The 23993-nt window shown below is 35.7% G+C and overlaps 1 protein-coding gene across 3 annotated transcripts; it reads right to left on the bottom strand.

Annotated features, from left to right (window-relative positions):
- Positions 1-3849: 3849 nt before the first annotated feature.
- LOC129951269 (gustatory and pheromone receptor 39a-like) lies at positions 3850-19171 on the bottom strand. Of its 3 annotated transcripts, none has more exons than XR_008782165.1 (4): positions 4760-4878; positions 4396-4458; positions 4242-4331; positions 3850-4168 (listed from the first exon to the last, which is right to left on the bottom strand). XR_008782165.1 is itself a non-coding variant. In XM_056063352.1 (4 exons), the coding sequence occupies exons 1-4, from the start codon at positions 18766-18768 to the stop codon at positions 4028-4030; spliced, it is 765 nt and encodes a 254-aa protein (XP_055919327.1). In that variant the 5' UTR covers positions 18769-19171; the 3' UTR covers positions 3850-4027. The 3 variants fall into 3 exon arrangements, 2 of the variants coding, with proteins under 2 accessions (XP_055919327.1, XP_055919326.1); XM_056063352.1 differs by lacking the exon at positions 4760-4878 and adding an exon at positions 18298-19171; XM_056063351.1 differs by lacking the exon at positions 4760-4878 and adding an exon at positions 8677-9608.
- Between the last annotated feature and the right edge of the window lie 4822 nt (positions 19172-23993).

Genomic DNA, 23993 nt, shown 5'->3' with positions numbered 1-23993 from the left:
GTAACGTAACACGTAGCTTCATTAATAGCGTCGGCTCTCAGTTTTACATCTAAATTTGCAATACGATTCCTGAGGTCGTGACCGCAGTAATTACCATTTTCATCTACTATTCGAAAGTCTGTTCTACATTAAGCAGCAAGGTCTTCTAGCTTCTTATACCACAGATTTTTCTCTCAATTGTTTTCAATGACAGAATATTTGGGAGTCTTTCATCTGGCACATTAAAAGTTTTGATGAAGAGCGGTGGTAATCCTGTCTCAATTGAGATCATATAGTTTGGGGTGTTTTTCGGTAAACGAAAGCATCTTTTAATGAAGAACCTCTGAAGTTTTTCCACAGTTTCAAACGTCTCCCCTCCCCATACCTGTGCTGCATACATCATAATAGATTCTGCCACTGCAACAAAAACCTTATATTTAACACTATGTAATATTGACTGGTTTGAGAAGCATTTCTTCCATGTTGCAGATATTGCACTTTTAGATTTAATCAGCTTTTCTTTAAGATGTGTTTCCATATTAAGATTGCTGGTTATGGTAAATCCTAGGTATTTGTAGGATTTAACAATCTCGATTGGTTCTCTGTCATAGTGCCATTTCTCATTCCTGGCTGTTCTACCAGAACCATTCCGAAATATAATTACCTTGGATTTGCTCAAATTAACTTTCAGTTTTCATAACCGACAATACACATTTAGTCGGTTAATCATCAACTGTAGGGTTCCGGGCGACGAGTAAATAAACAATATGACGTCATCTGTTAAAAACAAGGCTTTAATGAGTATCCTCGATATTTCAATTCCACCAGGAAGAGAATCAATCAGGTCCTCTATGAACAAGGCAAAAACATTTGGGCTTTAATTCCAACCTTGCTTGGCTCCCATCTTCGATTCGAAACACTCCGACTTTTCGGCCCCATTCCGTACCACTGCCCAAATTTATCTGACATCCCATAATTGTAAAGCTTGAAGAATAGTGATCGGCGTTCAACAGTATCAAAAGCAGTCTTGAAATTGACAAAAATACGTATACAGCTTCTTTTTTTGTTCAAATTAGGTTGGCGCTATACTTTGCAGTACAAAAATATTGTCGATAGTCGAGTAGCCAATTCTAAAACCTGTCTGAAATTCTCCAAGCAACTTATTATCATGAATCCAACGGTTCAATCGGTTATTTAATAATGTTGCGAATATCTTGTATGCGGCGTTGAGAAAGGATATCCGACGGTAGTTTAATGGATCATCAATGTTGCCTTTCTTGTGTATGGGAAAAATTAAGGAATTTTTATCCAATATTGTATTGAAAGCCGATGTTAAATTTAAAGTTAGCCTTTCTGTTCGATACTTAAAGAATTCCAGTGGTAAACCATCTGGTCCTGAAGCTTTTCCGTCCTTCAATTTCACTAGTACGGTTTTAACTTTATCATGAGTTATGACACTATCCAAAATATCGTATGAACGGACGATGGAACTGACAATACCAAAGTTCAAAGAACGGGACGACTATTGACGCACTACGAAGGCACAAAAGTGGATTACTGAGAATACTCAAAAACTTGTACAGACGACTTAAAGGCCCACACGACTTGGAGGTAAGGACACTAAATTCGTCAATAAAAAATGTCAATCTATTGATTAAGGAGAACTTCAGGTAATCAATTAACAAGTACTGGGACCGCAAGATCCGGTCAGTTAATTCCACTGACCCTAGTATGTTCCCTAAAATCAACAAGATATTCAGGAAAAAGAACGATAATGACCTTCTGTGTCTGAAACTCCAAAGAACTGAAGAGAACAGGGACGTACCAAGAAGGAGCCATCTTTGACGATTACTTTTATATAATTGAAAATCCGAAGGAAAAAGTGGAGGTGATGTAGGTTGAGCTTCAGCTTATCTTCAACTCAATAAAAAACAAAAAGTCAGCAGGTGTCGATGGTATATACAACGTTGTACTAAGACATTTACCGATGGAAGCAATTGACATCTACACCACACTGTTCAACAATGCACTGAATAATGCATATTATCCAGTGCATTGGAAGACCGCTGTGGTTCATTCATCCTCTCCCGAAAAAGGGAAAGTACGACTCCAACCCGTCAAATCTTCGGTCAATAAGTCTTCGTCCGAGCATCAGAAAAGTTTTCAAAAAGATTATCAAAAGGGCTCTGGCTAAGTGGACTGCGGACACCAAAATAATTCCGGATAAAAAGTTCGGGTTCAAAGCGGGTCATGACACAATCCATTCTGCGTCTAAACTCGTTTCTGATATCCAATGGAATAAATAAAAACAACAATGCATAGGTGCTGTTTTGGTTGACTTGGAAAAGGCGTTGGACACCGTATTGTTTAGAAGGTCTTTACCATAAACTGAGCAGGCTTGGCATAAGCAAGTCTTTATGATATGCTAAACGGTAGAAAGTTTGTTGGCAAAAGTAACTTCTACCACACCATTCTCAATTGGTCTTCAACAGGGAGCGGTGAATTCGCCGATTCTCTTCAGCATTTATACCAGCGAACTGATAGGTAGTGTTACAAAGGCAATTGCGTACGCCCACGATCTAATTGCGTACAGAACGGCCCGAAAGGTTGAGGTTATTAGAATTCTCTTGCAGCGTGATTTCTACAAGATTTAGCAATATTGCGACGACTAGAAACTGGAAAAAAAATGCCCAGAAGTCGGAGACAATTCTGTTCCGGATTCCGTTGGCCAATGACACGAGGGATACGTGCAGGAATTGGAGCAAGATGGTCATCGTTGATCTTCACGGGCAGCCATTAGCGAGCAAAAGTGTAGTGAAGTACCTCGTATCTGGTTAGATAAGAGGAGCCTTCGCTCTGACGAAACGGCTGTTTTGCAGCAGTCGGCTTGACCCCAGAGTGAAGGTAATTTGCCACATGGCCCTCATACGGCCGATGATCGTTTATGGTTGTCTTGTGTGGTTCAACGTTGCCCCTTCCCAGATGGAGAAGTTTCGGGTGTTCGAAAGGCAGTGTTTACGACGCTGTACCGGCTTATATCAATATGCATTACTATTCCAGCGAGGTCCTATACAACGGGGTTCGAATCAACAGAACTGACAATTTCGTGGTAAAACTCGTTTGAGGTCACATTCCAAGAGCTATGTCTTCGATCAAAAATTTGATTTTCGGGGCGTTCTATCCGAACGAAGAGTATTTAGAAAGCGAACGCTTGAGCGGCTTCATTCCACCAGAGGCATTCCTCTTTATAGATAGATGCGGTCTGATACAGGATAAATTGGCAGTTCCGCTAATCTACCACCTCAGACGACGAACCGTGGAATAGGCGGCTCCTGTAGATACAATCGGGACATCATGGCACAAGGCTGTATCCGAACGGGACCGAACTGATAGAGTGAAGTAGGAGAACTAGTTTTGGTGGCTCCAATCGGCTCTTGATAGTGGGTAGTTGGGATTGGGTTTTAAGCCTTGGCCGGCTTACATACTTGTTTTATAGTTTTAGGGTTTAGTTTAAAAAAAAAATTTAAAAAACATACAAAAAGAAGACAAGACAAGAAAATATGAAAAACAACCAATGTTAGATAGTTAGATAAGCTGCTGTGGTTGTTCTAGTTTTAAGTAGTTTATAGGTAGAATAGGTAGTTTAAGTAAGCTTTAAACATTGCCTCGGTACCCGTGGCAAGAATAACTCTTGTCATGAAAAATGCTTTCTCAAATTTGCCCTTCGGATTCCGCTAAAAACTGTAGATCCCTTCCATCCCTGACAACAGTACTGGCACACACGAATAGTTGAGAGTTTTAAGTCACTAGGCTCTGGTTCTTCATGGACTGTTGCACCACCTAATTTATTTATGTATAATGCCTGTTTTAAAGCTTTTTATAAGTTTTATAACACTTTAAGTCACATTTTATCTTTCATCTGACATCTATCTGAAATTTCTTATTACTGATACTTAAAGAATACATTTTATTTAATATTGGTTCATATCATAAATTTTCCTTTTTTAATGTTTTTTTTTGTTGTTGTAGATCAAAATTTAAATTTCATTTATTTTTCTATAACTGAAGAATAGGATGACATGGTTGTTATTGTTGTCAAATCAGTGGAAGTTGATAATTTCTTGTTTGTATTTTCCATATCTTTAAATTGGATAAGTATAACCATGTAAGTAAAAATTGCAGCAAAAATCTGAAATTATAATATTTTGAAAATTTTCGGAAACATAGAAAATATTAACATGTAGGAAATGATTTTCGTATACCTTGAATAATGTGGTTTTATTGAGTGGAAAAAATCCATATGCCGTTAAAATTGGTTTTTGTTGCATATTCTTCATAAGAAATTTGTCAACCTTTAACGAAAAATTATTTGTTCTTATTTTTTTATTTAAAAACAAAAAATAATATATATTCTACCATTTTTTCAATTCCATTGCCTCTTCGTGATATTCTTGATAGAATCCGTGTTGTTTCATTTGCCTGGAATAAATTAGAAGTTTTGCTGTTTTAAGTCTTAAACTTGGGTAAAATTGAATTATTTTGTACGAACACAAGATAAGACTATAAATGACTTAATACTTGAGCAAATCCAAAATTAACATTTGTATCACTTTTAACATTGCACCTAAACCCATACAATTATTATCTGTCAGTTTGATGAATATTTGACAGAAACACCAACAATATTAAGTGAAATAAGTCACTTTGCTTATAATCTTATTTCATTCACAGAAAAGGATCAATTTTTTATTGGAATTGTAGTAAATCAACATTTACCGACCTTTAAATTTTCAGCTCCTTAATTTGATGATAATTAAATCTGATAATTTAGATTTCGGTGTTCTACTTTTTGTAAATTAATTGGTTAGTTAAATATTAATTTGTGTCAAACTACTAAACAAAATAATTGTTAATAGAGTTTTTCTGATAATATGTATATTCAACAAGTGTTTTTTAGAGGTACATAACTTAAAGTTGGCAACGCTTTGCTTTGACATTTCAATGAATATAGACTGTCACCTGAATAACGCTTTCAAAACAAGACTACCGCTGATTTCAATTTTCATAAGAAAATTTTAATTAAATTGGATACGTCAATAAAAAAACTACCCTATTTGGAAAACGTAAGAAAAAATCGATATTTTTCAAAAAGAAATTTAAAAAGTGCTCGTGAAAACCTAAAAAAACACAATATTTACGTCTGCGGATTGAAATATCTGTAAGTCATAGCATTTAAGACACTAAAATCAAAATTTAAAGATCCGCCAAATATAAACCTACTTATGAACAAAAGAGGACGTGACAAAACTTGCCCTGTTCATTTTAATAATCCAAAAAGAGGTCCATCTAAAGTTCTAGTGGAAATGTCTGGAATCAGTGTAGACCAAATGAAGGAAATCCCAGCGGAAAACAATTTAAAATTGTCTGAGAACTTATTTCGAAAGCCGACTTTCAATTGCTCTATGCCGACTTGTTTGCCCTAAAAACAAAACAAGACGAGTTATCTGCAAAAGTTGTCTTCCTGGAAAGTCGGGATAAGATACTCGAGACACAAATTGATTGACTTATGCAAAAAAGCATCGAAGACAATGTTGTAGTACATTTGCACATTGATCTTCACATCGACCCAGTTCAAAAGGCCAAAACCGTATGCGCTGGACTACTCGACGGAAATGAAAACAACTCTGAAATTGAAGTCCTGAGCAATAGCTTTAAATGTTTTACCAAACGCGAAGAAACTTAAATTAACAAAAATAAGTATCAACAAAGATTTAACACGTAATGCCCCAAAGAAAAAGTAAGATGGTATCCATAATGAAGGTACTCCGCTAGTCAAAACCTAGAATGAAAATCTTCGAAAAGACGATAGGCTGCATGTGGAAGACGCTGTTTTTACATGGGATGAATCGCTTGGGCTCAATAATGGGAGCAATAAAGACAGTTTGGCTGTAATAAAACACTACATTAGGGAGATTCCTCATTCTTTAAAAAAATTATTAAATAAATTGGAATCTGAAAATATAAACAACAATAATGAAGTGTCAATGTCAGCCACTGGTAGAAACGTCAAACTGCAAAATGCAAGAGGTGCAACCACAATGGAACCTAGAACCGATGTACAAATTGTAAGTAGATTTTCACACAATACTTCATCTAACTGAAAAGAATCCGTCTGCCAGGCGAACTTTATGGCTGAAACACATACACGCTTCAGCTTCGGCTTCATCTGCGTTACGTTAGGCCTGCTTCGAGGTTGCTTTGAATGACATTTCTATTATTTCATCCCTCCAAAGAGCAAATATTTTGTTTGTTGACATTTTTTACAGCTGATGAGCTGTCAGACAAAGCAAATGTTCAGATAATTGAACTAGAGCTTCCGTTTGGAGTCACATTGCGTTACATTACGTTCTTTTCCTTACGATTGTCAAACAAAACGTGAGGTCGAAGCTTCATTGTGATAGCAAGCATTGAATTCCTATGGCTGAACTCGTAAACGTCAGGCGAAGCCGAAGCTGAAGCGTGTTTGTGATTCAGCCATTAATGTTTCAGCACTTAAGCACTATTCACATGAGCACGACCAACGACCAACGAATATTCATCGATTTTGACATTTCTTTTAAATGAGAGTTTTTAGTTCGTCGCGAATGAACCAAAACAAGAATTATATTTTTAAGCCTAGTACATACTTCCTCGTGAAGTGAACGTTCGCCAGTGGAGAAAGTGAACTTTTGACATTGCTCACTGGTACACACTTGTGAGTACACGTTGTGAACATTTGACATTTTTTTTTGCTGTTTTTGAGAGGCCAACATCGTCAACTTCATCAGTTGAATCTTCAAATAGGTATTCTATTTCATATGACACCATTTTAACTTTTTTTTTAGAACAACGCGCAAGCAGCCACAAACTTTAAAATGCGGAAACCAAATGTCAAAGCTTCACCAACAGTTCCCGTACATTTTGCACGTGAATTGCCCGTGAACGAAAACTCTCCACTTTGTTCTCCACTAAGCTTCACGAGCAAGTTCACGGGTGAACGAAAAACTGAAATTTGTATGGGTTCACGAGATGGTTCACAAGTATGTACTAGGCTTTAGGTTAAGTACGCACGATTATTATATTCGTTGCGAGTGGGGATACTGTGTTACGCGGATAAAGTTTGACAGTTCGTATGAACAACAATTTTTTTCGCGACGAATAAAAAAAAGTAAAAGTATGTATCATAAATAAAATAGAAACTATATTCTCATCGTTTTGTTAAGAATTTGGGTGGAAATATGTCTTCAAACGTATATAAACTCACATTTTGTAATTCATTCGTTGTTCGTTTGTCGCGCTTATGTGAATACCGCTTTAAAATCATAAGCTATAATGTCGCCAGGCTTAAAAACAAAAGTTTATTTACTGAGTTTTTAATTATATTAACCAATTTGATGTACATATTTATATTATTAGAAACCCATATTATTGATTTTGATGAAACTAGTTTTAAGAATATTTTTATGAGCTACGAAATTGAATCCATACCATCTGTTAAAAGTAACATATTTGGTTGAGGAAGTAGTGGTGTACAAATAATTTTAATAGCTGAGCAGACAGAACCCATATTCGTTGCGACCGTTCATCAAAGAACAAGGTGTGCGATTCAAAAGGACCAAAATGCTTGAGTTGGCAGATGCTGTGAACTGTCGAGTTCTAAATGGAAGCTGTTAAGGTGATCGCAATGGTGAACTCACTTTCATCCGCGGAACCGCTGGTTGAGTGATCGATTATTATTTTCTGTCTGGAGATTGGTTCCTCTTTTTTGAACATTTTAGAGTAGGAGTAAATACATTTTCGAATTACATGCCGCTAGAGGTATCCTTTAAAATGAAAACATTTCGTATGGAGATAACTGGACCTGCCCTTACTTTTCTTTCAAAGCTTCAATGGAAAGACAGCTATATAGAGAGCTATTCCAAAGAAACCTAAACAGACAGCTCGAAACTTAAATTACTTAAAATCAAGACATGAACATTCTAACGAGCATTATCAAGAATGCAGCGCCCTAAAAAACATCGGCAAAAAAGGAGGTTTTCGCAAATAAGCAATTCGAATTTTGATGACTTTCTGAAAAAAGTCGGCAACATGATGAACGATAAGTATATGAGTGAAGCTGAAGCATCTACTACTTCTTTGCCAAAAACGGTTCACAAAAAATCAGCTTGTTACTCAAAGTAAGAAGTGAATTTGAAGTACATTCCTCACCATCCAGAATTGCCAATATTGTGCGATTTATGCAATCGCAAAGAACGCGAATATATATTTCATTTCCTGGGATTTTGTTCAATACTCAAGGAGTTCCGAAAGCGCTAAGAACGCGAAGATGTATTTCATTTCCTGAGAGTTTGTCCAATACTCAAGAAGTTCCTAAGCGCTATTTTGGGTATCTTGGTTTAGAAGAAACGATCAACATCTAGAATGGAGAACTAGGTTGGGATCTTCTGTATGAATACTCATTGAACGCTCTTCGTTATAAACCAGAATAGTTGAGGAAAATTTTTAAGGTTATAAAGTTTGAAAATTATAAAGATTTATTTATTGAAGGGACACATTCGCAAACTTATCTATAAATTGAGAATCTAAGATTCTTAAAATCTCTATCAATTGTATGGAACTTTTAAATAATATATTTTGATATTACACACATTAACATACCACTTTATTGACATCCAAATACAAAATCATCACAGCAATAAACATAAATTGAAAGAACCATATGAAATTCGTGCTTATAAAAAACAATAAGACCTTATGAAAATCCATAACGTCACTCACTTCCAAGAGAGACAGTCCAAAATAAGGGCCCACTGGTGCGTTTATAACTACACATGCCAAAATACATATCACGGGAACACCATAAAACTCACTTATATCCGATTCACATAATTTTATAATTTCACTTCTATCATTAAGTACCTGTTTGAGGAGACATCTCCCATTAGAATTACACTGTACCATTAAAATATTTCTAGTTATTTGTGCATTGATACATTCCATTATTCTATTCAAAATCACAACCAATGATGTATAATAAACTGCAATAAGTCCACTAAATATCATCTGTAGTAAATATGTCATGGCTTGAAAAAACAACATTAGACGCCAATTTCCAACAATTATGTACAAATAAATCATATTCAATGCGCATAAGACACAAATTCCCAAATACCAACGAAAGAGACACAACGTTATGTCATTGTCAGTTTTCTTCCAAATGTACTTATTTTCGAACTTTATGACATTTACTATTATTCGAAAACTATGAACACTGCCGAAATATAAACACAAATTAACGGTGATTTGACAGAAGCCGGCAATTTGAGTTGCAATTAGTTCGAATGTCATACCGGTTTTATTGTAATGCGATGGTGCTGTATTGTAAATTGAATCGAAAAGGCAAAACAAGGTCGCGAACAGCATTACGAAGCACGAGGTGGCTAAGGCTAGTCCGCATGCGTGTCGTTGAGGTGATTTACAAATTAAATTCAATTCACTTCCATCGAATTCAACTGGGAACAGACCCAAAATCTTCAGACATTTTATCTGAAGCAACAATCCTCGTGGAATGTTCATTTTACATGTTAAGTGGAACTTAGTTTTATTGGTTAAATTTTATAACGATTTACGATTTACTAAACCGCAATAATAGAAAACACTCGAAAACACTAAAGCCAATAATTTTGTTAAACTCTCTCTAATTATAAAATAATTGTTGGATTATGTATTTACCTAATAATTATTTAATTGAACGATAATTACACAAAATTGTTATGGACTATAATCATCAAATTAAAGTAATTTTTGTTAGATTTGTAAGGATGGAGTTGAATTATTAAGCTTTTAACTGTCAAATATTATTTTGCTATTCGTAAGTAAAAGATTTCTCGAGAGTGACTTGACAACTTTGCACTTAATTTTCGAACGCCACCTTTCATTAATCTTCCAACTGTCAATGTCAATTTATTCAACAAACTCAACATTTTTATGATAAAGCTCACGAACGAACTACGTCTGCAAAAAATAAATGTTTCTACTGATATTTTGAGTCGGTAAACGCAATGACGCAAGTGACGAAGTTTTTTTTGGCTCAATGGGATCAACGATAAGCAAAATATGCCGTATTGGTCGCTTGAAAATCCACAATTGCTTCATGAATCAAAACTTACTTACTAACTTACAGTGACGCTACAGTCCTGTGTGAACTCACCCAACAAACTTCTCCATCTAGCCCGGTCCCTAGCTAGATGTCTCCAGTTTCGCGCTACAAGTTGGGTGAGGTCACCTGATCCGCGGTCTTCCTCTACTCCGCAGTCCTGAGGGTGTGGATTCGAGGACTTTCCGGGCCGGATCATTGATTTCCATGCGCTCTACGTCACCCAGCCATCTTAGTTGTTTGACTTATACCCTTCTGGCTAAGTCTACGTCGCTTTACAGCCGGTACAGCTCGTCGTTCCATCTTCTCCTCCACTCCCCTTCGATGCATATGGGACCGTAGATCACACGAACAACTTTTCTCTCGAACCGATCTAAAATGCTTTCAACCGCTTTTGTCATAGTCAATGCTTCTGCATCCTATAGCAGGACGGGGATGATAAGAGTCTTATATACCCACACTTTGGTCCCTCAAGAGAGGACTCTACCACTCAATTGCTTTCTTAGCCCAAAGAAACAGCGGTTAGCAAGAGTTATTCTGCGTTTGATCTCAACGCTGGTGTTGTTTTCTGCTATTACAGCGGAGCCTAGGTAGACGAAGTCCTTGACTACCTCAAAGTTACGTCTGTCGATGGTGACGTTTTGACCAAGACGTCGTTGTTGTATGTCCTTTCTTGATGACAGCATGTACTTTGTTTTGCCCTCATTAACCGTTAAAAATATTTTTGCCGCCTCTGCCTCAATACTCACAAATCATCACGCTGAGTTCTTCCGATTATGTCAATGTAATCAGCATATGCTAGTAATTGGACAGAATTTTGAAATATAGTGCCTCTAGTGTTGACGTGTGAGCTCTGCACTATTCTTTCTAGCACGATATTAAAAAAATCGCATGACAGCGCATCGCGTTGTCTAAAACCTTTTTTGACATCGAAAGGTTCTGTTAAGTTGTTTCCAACCTTTATCTAGCAGTAAGGCAGGGATGCCAAAACTAGACATGGCTTTATACAGCTCGTCCCTGTATATGCTGTCACATGCGGCCACTTGATGTTCTTGGGTTTTCCCAGGATCTGCCGTTATCTGAATATTTGATCGAAGACTGTGGGCTTTCCTGGTTTAAAACCACACTGATAACGACCTATCAGGTTGTTGACGATGAACTTTAGACGTTCAAATATTATGACAGAGAAGATTTTATAGGCGATGTTAAGTAGACTGATTAATCTATAGTTGGTGCAGTTTAGGGGGTCGCCTTTTTTCCAGGATGGGGCAAACAATACTGAGGTTCCATTCATCGGGCATGCTTTCTTCTGACCATATCTTACAGATAAGTTGGTGCATGCTCCCAACCAACTTATCTCCAGCTTGCTTTAAACAGCTCGGCATTCATGCCATCCGCTTAAGCGGCTTTATTAAACTTCAGCTTAGATATGGAAATCTTTACTTCGTCTAAGTCGGGGGGACGGGATTGTTGGCTTTCGTCTAAGTTGAATGGATCATCCTGCTTAACAGCGGAATTCGGTTCCTCGTCGCCGTTATACAGTCTACCGATGTGATCCTTCCATATCCTCAGCATTCACTGCGGTTCCACTATGATGTTTCCACTTTCGTCTTTGCAGCCTTCAGTTCTAGGTTTATGTACCTGTGAATTTCGTTTCACCTGTTCATAAAACTTTCGAACTTCATTCCTGATTTTAAACCTGTCAACATCTTCGACCGCACGATTCTCCTATCCTCTCTTTTTCCTTCTGAGAAGCCGGTGTTCCTCTCGCCTCTTCAGTTCATAGAGCTTATGAGCAGCTCTCGTTCTTTTATGCAGCGTCGCTTTTGGTGCCTGTTGTTTGGAGGCATTTGCCTGCCGACATTCCTTATCAAAGCAGGGGTTCCTTGTTGGTGGCTGCTTGAAATCCAGCACATTGCTACTTGTCAATTTTGCCACTAGTTTTCGATACATTGTGTTGACGGCAGAGAACTTCGAGAAAGGTTACTTGTAACTCGGTCGAAAAAAGATTGGCGATCTATTGCGATTTGAGCCGTTCGACGTTGTACCTTTTCCCAGCACCTCCCTGTTTTGCCTTTGGTCTGGAAACCTGAAGTGTTACCTTGGCTACAACGAGGTAGTGGTCAGAGTCGATGTTAGCTCCTCGGACATCCATGATGCTGGAAGCGTGTCTGGCGTCTATTTGTAATATGGAGAATCTGATTGACTGTAGATTGATCTGGAGAACTCCAAATTCCTTTGTGCATATTGAGGTGTGGAAAACACGTACTATCTACCACGATGTTTCGCCCCGCAGCAAAATCTATGAGACTGAATCTGTTGTTGGAAGTGTTATAGTGCAGGCTGTTTTTCTCGATTATTCCACCAAAGATGTCTTCCTTTCCTAGCTTGGCATTAAAATCGCCTAGGACAATTTTAATATCGTAGCTAGGACACTAATCATATGTTTTGTTAAAGAGCTCGAAGAACATATCTTTGGTGTTGTCATCTATCTCTTCTGTGGGGGCGGGCGCGCATATCAAGCTAATGTTGCCGAATTTAGCCTCGACGCGTATGGCCATAAGGCGCTCATTAATGCATCCATAGCTCAATACTTCTTGCCTAAGTCTGGCTCCAAAGCCGCATCCAAATAAGTGCTGTTGGTTTTCGCGGTAGCATTCACCTTTAAAAATCGCAGTTTTCGATCCTCTTCTAGATCTTCAGCTAATTCTTCGGAATCAAAACTACACCCACAAAAAATGGAGCCGTTATTGGCCAAATCAATGATTATGATTACAGATTATATTTGACGCGAATTGGAAGATGGGAGACTTGGATGACATGTATTTTCAACAAGTTGGTGCCACAACCTATACAGCAAACGTTAGAACCGATAAAGACAACAATGATGAAGATGTGGTTTTCACAAGCCAACATTAAATGCCTTCAAAGTGTCGATTCGGTAGAAGTTTCCAACTTATGGTCAACCTGTACTTAAAAAAAAATCAAAATGGCTTCCATCTTTATGGTGTCTAAGTTTTTCAAATGCTTCTCATAAAAATCCTTAATCAATTATACGATTCTCTCTATATTTCTGTAAGTTCAGTATAACATCTTTCGTAAATCACAATCTGTAAGAACTATTCACAAAAGAGCGACCAACGACCAAATTAATATTCGTCTATTATGATGTTTCTTTCACTCTCATGTGAAAGATGTGTCAAGATCGATGAAAATTCGTTCATTCGTTATTCGTGCTCATGTGAATGGTGCTTAAAGACTAGAATTTTGTAGGTTAAGAAGCGCGCGTTGAAATGTGGATCCATTGTGGAACGCGAACTGTGTTTGACAGTTCATTACAATCAGATTGCAATGCGCGACGAACAACTTGTTTTCTTAAATGTCTTTTAAAAAATTTAACTTTATAACTTATAAGGTTAACTAAAGCTATAATTTTACCTTTTTGTGTACAATTTGGACAAAATTTAGGTTTGTAAATTGTTTCGGTAGCTCTCATGTAAACAGTCCTTTACTTACTTCACTCTCCAGGTCGTTTACTATAAACGGCAAACTATATGCTCCTATAAATCCACCAATTGAACAAAAAGCCACATTGACAGACGCACAAGCTTTTACCAAAACATGTACTTTCCACTCCAGCAACAGTTCATGAATTAATATCGGAAGTGTTGTCATCGATAGAAACATTTGAACTGTCAAACAAATCACATGCATTCCAAAAACTGCATTCGCATCACATTTGCACACATTTATAAAATATTCTCTCTTCCTAAGAATTTCCATTGCCCGGTTCTGTTTGTCTTTCGTTTCTTCTTCACAACTGCAGCAACTGTCTTTTAAGGAACTTAATTCCTTGTTAAGAATTTTCAATATGACACTAAATGAAATCACGATACACATAAACAAGCTTTGAAACGCTGTCAAATAGACACTGAGATAAAATTGAGTTACCACAACTATAGCTAATAAATATCCATCAAGCGTTCGAGTCATTAGCATAGACCAAATATTCAAGGACACTAAAATTATCAATACCACAGATATTCGGTAATATTTTTGAAGGATTTTACTTTCGAACGTCTTGTTTATAGGTAAGTTAATAAATTCGAATAGGATTCGAACGATTTTAAAACATCTTTTGCGGGTAAGAAATATTGAGGTTAAAAGTGTAATTCTAGACAGCGATCCAACTATCCATTGAATTCTCACAGTCTTATCTCCTGTTTCGTCCTTTCCAAAATGATCCTGTAATGTCAGTCTATAGAACAGAACCGATGTGAGAAGTTGTGAAGACAAAACTACAAAGAAGGCGGCTTTCACTCGAATAATATCGGCTTTTGTGATAGTGAGTTGCGTAGTGTTTCGAACATTTGTATGTGTTGCAGAAAGAACACAAAATAATTTAGCTAACTTAAGGCACTTTAAGAAGTCCTGCTTGAAGGGCATATTGATTTGAACTGAATTTTAGTAAGTTGTCTATGTTATTTGTTTATTTTTGCCACTATATTTTATTTAATTAATTAATTTAATGGAAATGTAAATAGTGAATGAATGTTTAAAAAAAATTGATGATAGAGCTGAATGCAATTTATGGACAGCAGTGAGTTTATTGAAGAATCAATTGAATTAAATATTCTTCAACAAAAGTATCTGTTTGATACTATCTCTTCCAGAAGTTAGAAATGTCAATAATTGACATATTAAAAGTCAAGTGGATCAGAACTTAAAGAAAGAACCAAGATATCAATTATAGCATGGTGGGCTGTAGGCTGTAGCACCCCTGTCTTGAGGTATTTCTTAGTGGCCTGGTTTTACACCCATACAATTTTGTTTACACCTTCATTCATCTCGTGACAAATTGAAAAATGCAACAATACTTATTCTTTTCATTAGTCCTGATTCGTCATAAAACTGTGATCACTCCCTGTTTCAGCCAATACTGGGTGGAATCAGTTGAATATATTATGATTGGTGATTGTCAAATTTTTGAACATCATCTGTGACCACCTTTAATTTTCCATCTTGTCAAAGTGATCGCAAAAAAAATATTCTAACGTTGGCATCACTTAATATTCGTGATCTTCTATTTAATTCGTTAACGTGAACTCCAAATTTTGTGAAAACAAAAATTCTTATTTTACAACTGAAAACAAAATTTAATTTTAAAAAATCTGCACTTTCTATCGGTTTCAAGCTAACAGATACATAGATTTTTAATGGAAAATTTTCGGACGGTAAATTGACAATTTTTCATGGTTGATAGAAAATTGGTTAAAATAATTTGCGAAAAATCTGCCAATATTGGAAGATCATCCAATTGCATAAACTTGGCCTTAGGTTTCCATTTTACGGGCGGTTTTTAGACATGTGGTTTGCAATCTTTCATCCAAACACCCTTTAGAAGTTGGTCTTTATGACAGCTGTCACTTGATTTATGCTTCATTTGGTTTGATTTTTTCTTAACAAAAAACAATATTGTTTTTTTTTATAATTTACAGGCACTCAAGGGGTTATTAGTATGCTGTAAATGTTCATATTTAAACACAGTGCGAGCATTAGGAAAATAGGGAAGGATTTAAAAGGAGTTACCGGTGAACATTGGTCTTAAAGTTCTACACATCAAAAAGCGAGGGAAAAAGAGAGTTGGCTAAAGCATTCCAAATTCTCGATGAGTGGTTAAAAAGAAGGGGTGAACAATTTCTTGCACCGTCGTCGAAGAAATCCTAAGCACCTTGCAGCATTTTTGGCAATATTAAATATATGATCATTCCCTTAAAGCTGGATGCAAGTGCCACTCATAGATAGTGGCATCGGTGGTGTGTTACGCTTTAAAAAAAGGAGACAGCATTCAGTTTTCGAAGCATTAAATTCTACACAGTTTTTGATTCACCATGGACAATGCTGTCAAGATCAGAATTTAATGAGCTTATCATACGCTGTCGGTCGTTTAAGTTCCACATCCGAAGGACAAGGATGTGAATCTAGAAACGAGTATGAGAAGCTGAGGGTACTGTCGTCAGCGAAACAGATTAATTAGAAGTAGCATACATAAGACCATTTATGAATATAAGGAAGAGATTCGGAGACAAAACGGAGCCCTGGGGGACACCAGCATTTATTTTATGAATTTCAGACTTGAAACCATTCAATACAACTTGTATTGAACGCTTAGAAAGTCAATGTCTAATCCAAAGAAGATAAGAGATTCATCAATACCAAAAGCACGCATTTTTGATAAGAGAGCTTGGTGCCAAACTCTATCAAATGCTTTTGAAATATCAAGTGCAATAATCTTACTTTCTCTAAAACGATGTAAAGATTTTTTCCACTATACGGTGAGATAAACCATGAGATCACCAGTGCACCTATTGCTATACTGTCGGTCATTAAGAAGCTTCCGTTCTTCGAGATATTTCTTGAGCTGGTAATTAATCAGCGTTTCCATGACCTTAGAAAGAAGAGACTTGAGTGCAACTGCACGATAGTTTGAGGGGGAGGAAGATTCGCCTTTTTTTAGAGACAGGCTGGACAAATAATGTTTTCTATCCGCTCGGAAAGAGACCTATAGAGTAAGAAAGATGGAAAAATTTACGCAGTGGTTTTGCCAGCGATGAAGTACACCTTTTTAGAACAATTGGGGAAATACTGTCCGGGCCAGCGGATTTGTCCAGGTCTTTCAGTACTCTTGCAACTGCACGAGTGCGAAAGAAGATTCTTCCCATAGAATCGTTTACGCTCTCAAGAACAGGAAGACTCATGGCACTTTGCTGTAGCGTTGGATGACCGGCAAACATTGCTGCAAGCAATGACGTGGTGTTTCGTACGTTCTTTTTACAAATGACCAGACGTTTTTACTACCTTTGGGACATTGTAGTATTTTATGCCTTAATTGCTGATCATGCAAACATCTGGTTCGTCCAATATGACCATTACAGGTCTTTCTAGCTTGTTTGAACTTATTATGGTTTTCCTCAGTCGGGTTTCCTTTATAACAACGGAAACTTATATCTCTGAACCTAATAACCTCTTTACAGCTCGAATCAAACCATGAGTTCTCTTTGGGTTTGATAGATATCACCCTATTCGGGATAAAATTTCTCATTCCACAAAGAATTAAATTTGTAACCATATCTGCGCTGGAATCGACGTCACTATCGAGGAAGCATAGTGACCAGTTAAAGTTCCTGAAGAATTCATTCAGACTGTCCCAGTTTTTTCTTTAACTGGGTTTTTTAGACATGAGAATTTTTCAGATATGATACAACGGTCTGATGTGCCTAGAGGCGGTAATATACTGATTGTATATTTATTAGGGTCAGAGGTAAGAAACAAGTCAAGGGCGTTGGCGGATTGACCTGCAACGTCAGGGATTCGAGTCGGCTCATCGACAAACTGAGTTAATTGATTTAACTCAGCGAAGATATCAACAATTACGATTTCAGTGTGAAGATAATGGGCAACAATTCTTTGAATGGAGTCAGACAGAGAATCAAATTCGTTAAAAGTTGAATTTAATTTCTGCCCAGATTTGGACTTCGATATAAAAATCATGCGTGGATGATGTGCTTATTTACCGTGAATTTTAACGACATGAAGTTAAAGTTTGTGTTAGAGCAAAAACCATATTGTGGCTGAAGTTGGTATGCAACATCATTTCTTATATACACGGCTAATCCATGATGAGGAAAAAATAATGGCACTCAGTTTCCACATTTGTCGATTGCATTTTTGTCTTATTTTTTGTGAAAATAGATTGGAATCAGGCTTGAAGAGTCATCTTGTGGAACGAACAAGAAGATAGACTCAGCTGATTAAACATGCCCAGGATGAAAAATATTGATTGCACTTAACGTTTCCACAATCATACAATTGGCTCTTTCTATTCATTTATATTTTACTCTTTCTCTCTAACAAGACCAAGAATTTAGCTTTAATACTTTAGTTGTTCGAAATTCTGTGTTAAAACAATAATTTAATAAAGCAAACTTCTTAAATAAGTTGTGTGTTATTATTGTTACTAAAAAACTATATTAATAAAAGTCTTATTAGAAATATACTCCACAAGATTGGATTCTGTACATGGGGTTTGGATTTTTAGTCACAGTTAAGTTTTTGACACTTACCTCCTTCGCGACATCCCGATTAAAAATCATCAAGCAAAAGGTCAAAGGTGGTAATATCCATCCAACACACCCTTGAAAAATCAGCAATGCAATATCTATGATCCTTAACGGGGTAAAGTTCCACAATGAAATCACAAAAAACGGTCCACACGGCGCATTCAATAAAAAAGATGTCACAACAAAAACCATAGGAATGCCAAACAAATAACTTATGTCAAACTGACACAAACAAATTATTTCCATTCGATCGGCTAAGGCCTGTTTGATTTCACTTTTAATCATACAAACATACAATTCATGATTAATAGTATTGGTTATCTGTTTGATGTAATTGTTAATACATGCCAATGTTCTATTGGCAATAACATTGAGTGACGTATAAACAACCGAAATAATGCCAAAGTAGATGAATTGTAGGAAGTATATTGTCGCTGTAGCATAATAAGCAAATTCGGAATCTGACGTTTGCATGTACAGAGAGATTATAGTAATTAAAAAAATACCATTCACCGCGATAAAGCAAACAAACAGTTTAAAAATAATTCCTTCAATTTGGATTTGTTCGACGGTATCTTGAACGTACTTATTTTCCAAACGTATAAAACATTTGACAATTTTTAAATGTATTTCTCGACCCGAGAAAAAAATTATATTTGAAATTATTTGACTTAGAGCAGCAAAAATACTCGTACACGATTCATATGTTGTTCCGGTTTTATTGTAATTTTTAACATAAATAGGTTTATCCGAACCGTCACTTTGAAGCCAAAATGGCAGAGCTGAAATGCTAACGGCTGAATAAAATAAAACAAAGTTAATAGAACAAAACAAAACCGATGTCAGAATCGAGATGAAATAGTTATTTTTAGAAACTGGAAGCAATCCCAAAAAGCTTAGACACTTTACTTGAAGAAGAAGCGAACGATGAATATACATGACTTTTTCGAATGATTGACTTGAAAGTATTTACTTAATAATAAGGCAAGAAATTAACTTAACAATACAAAAAGGACATTCATGCATTTCATTAATATTTAATAAGAGAATGTGCATAAGCAAAAGAAAGTAATATCATTATCGTTTTCTTTAATGTTTAAACTAGCCACTTTATATCTCGTTGGTTGTAGACACCTCAAAGAGAGTTTTACATGCAGATAATTCACTTTTGTTCTCAATCCAATAGAATAATTTGGATTTAATTTGACATATAGAAATAATAAAGTCTGACGTTTATATTTTTTGACAGTTAGCTTTAATTTCTTCTAACATAGGCAAGATTCTTCTTTCTTGCAACGATTAATCTTTCGGATGTTCTAAGTTCTTAAACTGAATTAGTATAACAACATACGAAACAACTTCAGCAAATATCTTAAAATAAAAGATAAGAATGGGAACAAAGTTTAATTTTAAGTAGAAAATTAAAATAAGAAAAATACACACATGAAAGAGTGTTGATCTATTGAGTGGAAAAAATCCGTAGGCTGTCAAAAGTGGTTTTGTTTTTAGATTTTTCAACACAAATTTGTCTATCTAAAAAATAAATAATATTATTTAAAATTAAATAACAAATAATTATTAAACTTGTATTTACTATATTACCATATTTCTAAGAACAGGTTCCCTTTGTGATATCCTTGAAAATATAATCGCTGTTTTTTTAGCCTTCAAATTAAAGTTTAAAGTAAAAAATATATGAATTTAAAGTGAAAGTGAACAAAAAATAATTTTCTGAAGATTTTTAAACAACTCACCTCTTCATCAATGTTATTTACCATAAGGTTTATGCAAAAGAAAATAAACGTTGGCAAACTTAAACTAAAAGTAACATTCAAGAAAATTACTAATTTAAATACACCTTGCGCTTTTATGGTGATAAATACCGTTAATAATAGAAACGGAATAACTATCATAATAATTAAGTTATGAATTGTTAAAACAAACATAGCCACACCAATTACAATATTAATATTATTAATGCATAATTTTATCAAATTATTACGTTCCCTTAATATTCCTTCAATTCGATGGAGATCTTGCTGGTTGTTAACTCCTTCTAATCCAAGAAAACTCTCCAATTCCGAATTGAAAGTTTCGAAGATTATTCGAATTACAATTACCAAACAGGTATTAAAGTTTAAAAATAAATTTGTATAGGTAGTTTGAATTGATAGCATTAATCAAGTAAATGTTCCAATATACGAAATCATTAATAGTGGCCGAATGAAGAAACCCAAAGAAGCATTTAATACCTGAAATGCTGTCATAATAATTATAATTCGAAATGTTTTTCGAATTATTTTTCTTTTCGGACACATTTTCGAAAATACCAAAATTCTTAAGATTTCGTTAAAAATGTTGACAGTTTGTTGTCCATACGAATACAACCAAAGCATGGCTGTCATTTTAAGTAAACAACAAAAGACAATTTGAAATGTCATTATTTTTGTATTGATTTGGCTTCGTCCATATTGATTATCCAAGTATTGTAAAACACTAAAAAAACAAATAAATGTCAATATGGATCCTAAGCAAATGACACAAGTTACTACGACTGAAATAGTTCTATCAAATTTTCCAGAAATAAGTTGGGCAGAATGTTTGTCATAGGTAGCTGGAAGGACTCCAATGAATTTGGCAAAGGTAAGCAATTTAAGTAAGTCCGTCGGGATAGACATTCTGCAATGCACTAAAGTAATTTGAAAGGACTTCTATATTGCGAAAGAGATGCAATTTTGTAGATAGAAGTAATATTAATGAGGTTTAATTGCATCGTTTGTTTCTTTTATTACATTATTTTTCAATAGCTGAAGAATAAAATGACAACGTTGTAATTGTAGTCAAATTAATGGAACTGGCTAATTTCCTGTTTATATTTTCCATATCTTTAAATTGGATAAGAATTACCATGTAGGTAAACATTGCAGCAAAAATGTGTACTTATAATAAACAAGAAGACCTCTAGATTGTCCATAAGTTCACTCAATTCTAAAACAGACATCCCATTATGAGGTCCATCGGGTCCATTAGTAAGAACACATGTTAAAAAACAAATTAAGGGCATGCTATAAAACTCATTTATATCTAAATCATATAATTTTATAATTGCACTTCTGTCACTGTCACTGAGTATCTGTTTGAGAAGACACTTCCCATTAAAGTCACATTGAACTGTCAAAAAATGTTCATTTATTTTATCATTGATGCACTTCATTATTATATTCAGATTCACAACTAACGATTTTAAATAAATTGCATAATGCCCACTGAATATCATTTGTATGGAATATGTAATATCTTGACATAAGAGCACTAGATGAACATCGTAAATAATACATAATGAATGTGCATACCACACAAATTCCGAAATACAAAAGAGAGAGATGCAATGCTATGCCACTGTCAGTTCTGCATTTTGAAGCTTAATGACATTTACTATTATTTGAAAACTATGAACACTGCCAAAATAGGAACACATATTAGCGGCAATTTGACAGAAGCCAGCAATTTCGGTGACAGTGAATTTGTATGTTGTACCGGTTTTATTGTAATGTTTCGGTGACACATCCAAAAATGAGTCGAAAATGCAAAACAAGCAAGCAAATAATAATACTAATAAGAAGCAAGATGTGGCTAAGGCCAGCCCACATAAGTATTTTTAAGATGATTTCGAAATTAATTTCAGTTCACTTGGATTTCAATCGGGAACACACCCAAATGTCTGAGACACTTAACCTGAAGCAGCAATCCTCTAGGAATATTCAGTTTATTTTATGATAAGTCTACATTAATATGGATATTGTACCAGAAATGTCATGCTTTACGTTGTTTATGCAACTTAAATTCGTGAGTGTCTCATCCTGCTTTAAAAATGAAAGAAATGTCCTCGTAGCTAAGTCCATCATGGAAGTAGTTTCGTTGGTTTAGGTTATAGTTGAGCTGAGAGTATAGCACTCTACTATCTGATTCGAGAGCATTATTAAAAAAGGATTCGCGAACTATGTCTTCATTCCTCTGTATAATCCTGTAAAGTTGCTCCTTTAAGTTGTTTAAATTGTTGAAATCTAGATACAATATCTCTCCACAAGTATTACCGATATCTTGCCATTTTTTCATCCACCAATCTTTATTCCTCCGTTCGTACAAAAGCATTTTTTTCGACAGTCTATTCTCCTGATAGGCACAAGTTTTAATAATGTAATCAGCCTGCGTCTTGAGTGTACTCGTGAGAAGTTTCGTTAATCCGGTTTCCAAATAAATTGCATAAATTTGTGTACGAGTGTTGTGAATTAAGTTGAAGAGTTTTCTCGAAAAATTCCTTAGAAATTTGTCTATAACTTCATATTCATCTGCACCCCACATTTATAACAGAATCAGATATTCGTATTCCTCCAGGTAAGGCTTCCTCTATGTCATTTATGAACAGCGAAAACAACAAGGCAATGTGTGGACAACCTTGTTTTACTCCGGTACTTGTTTTGAACCATTCTGAAAATATCTTCCCATCCCAGACTGCTGCATTAGTTCCATTGTACATTGCTTTTATGATTGATGAAAGAGTGAAGATCTGGTCTATTGTTGAAAAGTTTTTTCTAAATCCGGCTTGGAGATCCGACAGAATGTTTTACCTTTCGACCCATTTTTCTACTAAAAGGTGTCCCAAAATTAGCGCAAGATTTGAATTAGATAGAAAACGCCGTTTTTAGTCTTTTGATAGTTATATTTTTATTGACTCGTAAAGTACATAGGATAGGGTTATGTATGGAATAACACGTCGGACAAATGGCCTCCACGGCTTTGCATGCACATGCGCACTCTTTTGTTGAAATTTTCCATGACCATTCTGCATAAATGTGGTTGAATTTCGTTGATGCAGCGTTGAATCTCCTCCCTTAATGCACGGGTGGTTGTGGGCTTGTTGACATAGACTTGTGATTTCAAATAACTCCATAAAAAGAAGTCTAATGGTGTTAGATCACACGATCTAGGAGGCCAATTTTGATCACCGAAACGAGAGAGTACACGACCTGGAAATGTCTCATGCAGTAATTGAATTGTTTCACGGGCTGTATGACATGTGGCACCGTCTTGTTGAAACTGTTAATCATGTCGCGAAAAATATGGCCCAATTATGCCTCCAGCCCAAAATCCACACCATACAGGCACGCGTTGTGGATGCATTTGTTTTTCGACAATCACATGTGGGTTCTCCGAACCCCAAATGCGGCAATTTTGGCGATTGACAAATCCATCAAGATGAAAAGGTGCTTCATCGCTTAAGATGATTTTGCTCGAAAAATCAGTGTCCAAGCTTTCACTATTTTTGAAATATTCTTTAATAATGAAGACGCGTTGTTCTATCGTGTAACGCTCCATTTTTAATAACCCTATACTGTTAGCTGTCAAATTGCTTTTTTTCAGGGCTGCCAACACTTCACTGCACAAATGGCGGCAAATTAAAATCGTTAATTTTGGGACACCCTTTGGTATACCGCAGAATATTTTTGTTAACACATTCAAAAACGATAATCTTAAGCGATGTCTAGGGGACCCTTTTTGTGTATTGTTCAGCATTTGAAAAGATTTAGTTTTATTTATGCGTGTGTGCGGAGAATTTATATAGAACTCATACGGAATCCCACCTTCACCATTTTTCGCTTTTTCCAGTACAGCTTTTATTTCTTCTATTGCTATCTCAC

The sequence above is a fragment of the Eupeodes corollae genome, chromosome 3 (assembly GCF_945859685.1).
Source record: "Eupeodes corollae chromosome 3, idEupCoro1.1, whole genome shotgun sequence".
Lineage (NCBI taxonomy): Eukaryota > Metazoa > Arthropoda > Insecta > Diptera > Syrphidae > Eupeodes > Eupeodes corollae.
Note: the sequence above shows the minus strand (reverse complement) of the source record. Positions and strands in the feature narration are given on the sequence as shown.

Bases quoted from the DNA above. Each gene is read 5' to 3' on its own strand.
- LOC129951269 (XM_056063351.1), bottom strand. From the start codon at position 9,594: ATGAACATTCCACGAGGATTGTTGCTTCAGATAAAATGTCTGAAGATT. The intron at 4,459-8,676 runs GTATGTTAATGT...AATTTATTCCAG, and splicing joins ATTTGGATGTCAATAAAGTG to GCAAATGAAACAACACGGAT. The intron at 4,332-4,395 runs GTAGAATATATA...TTTTCGTTAAAG, and splicing joins GCAATGGAATTGAAAAAATG to GTTGACAAATTTCTTATGAA.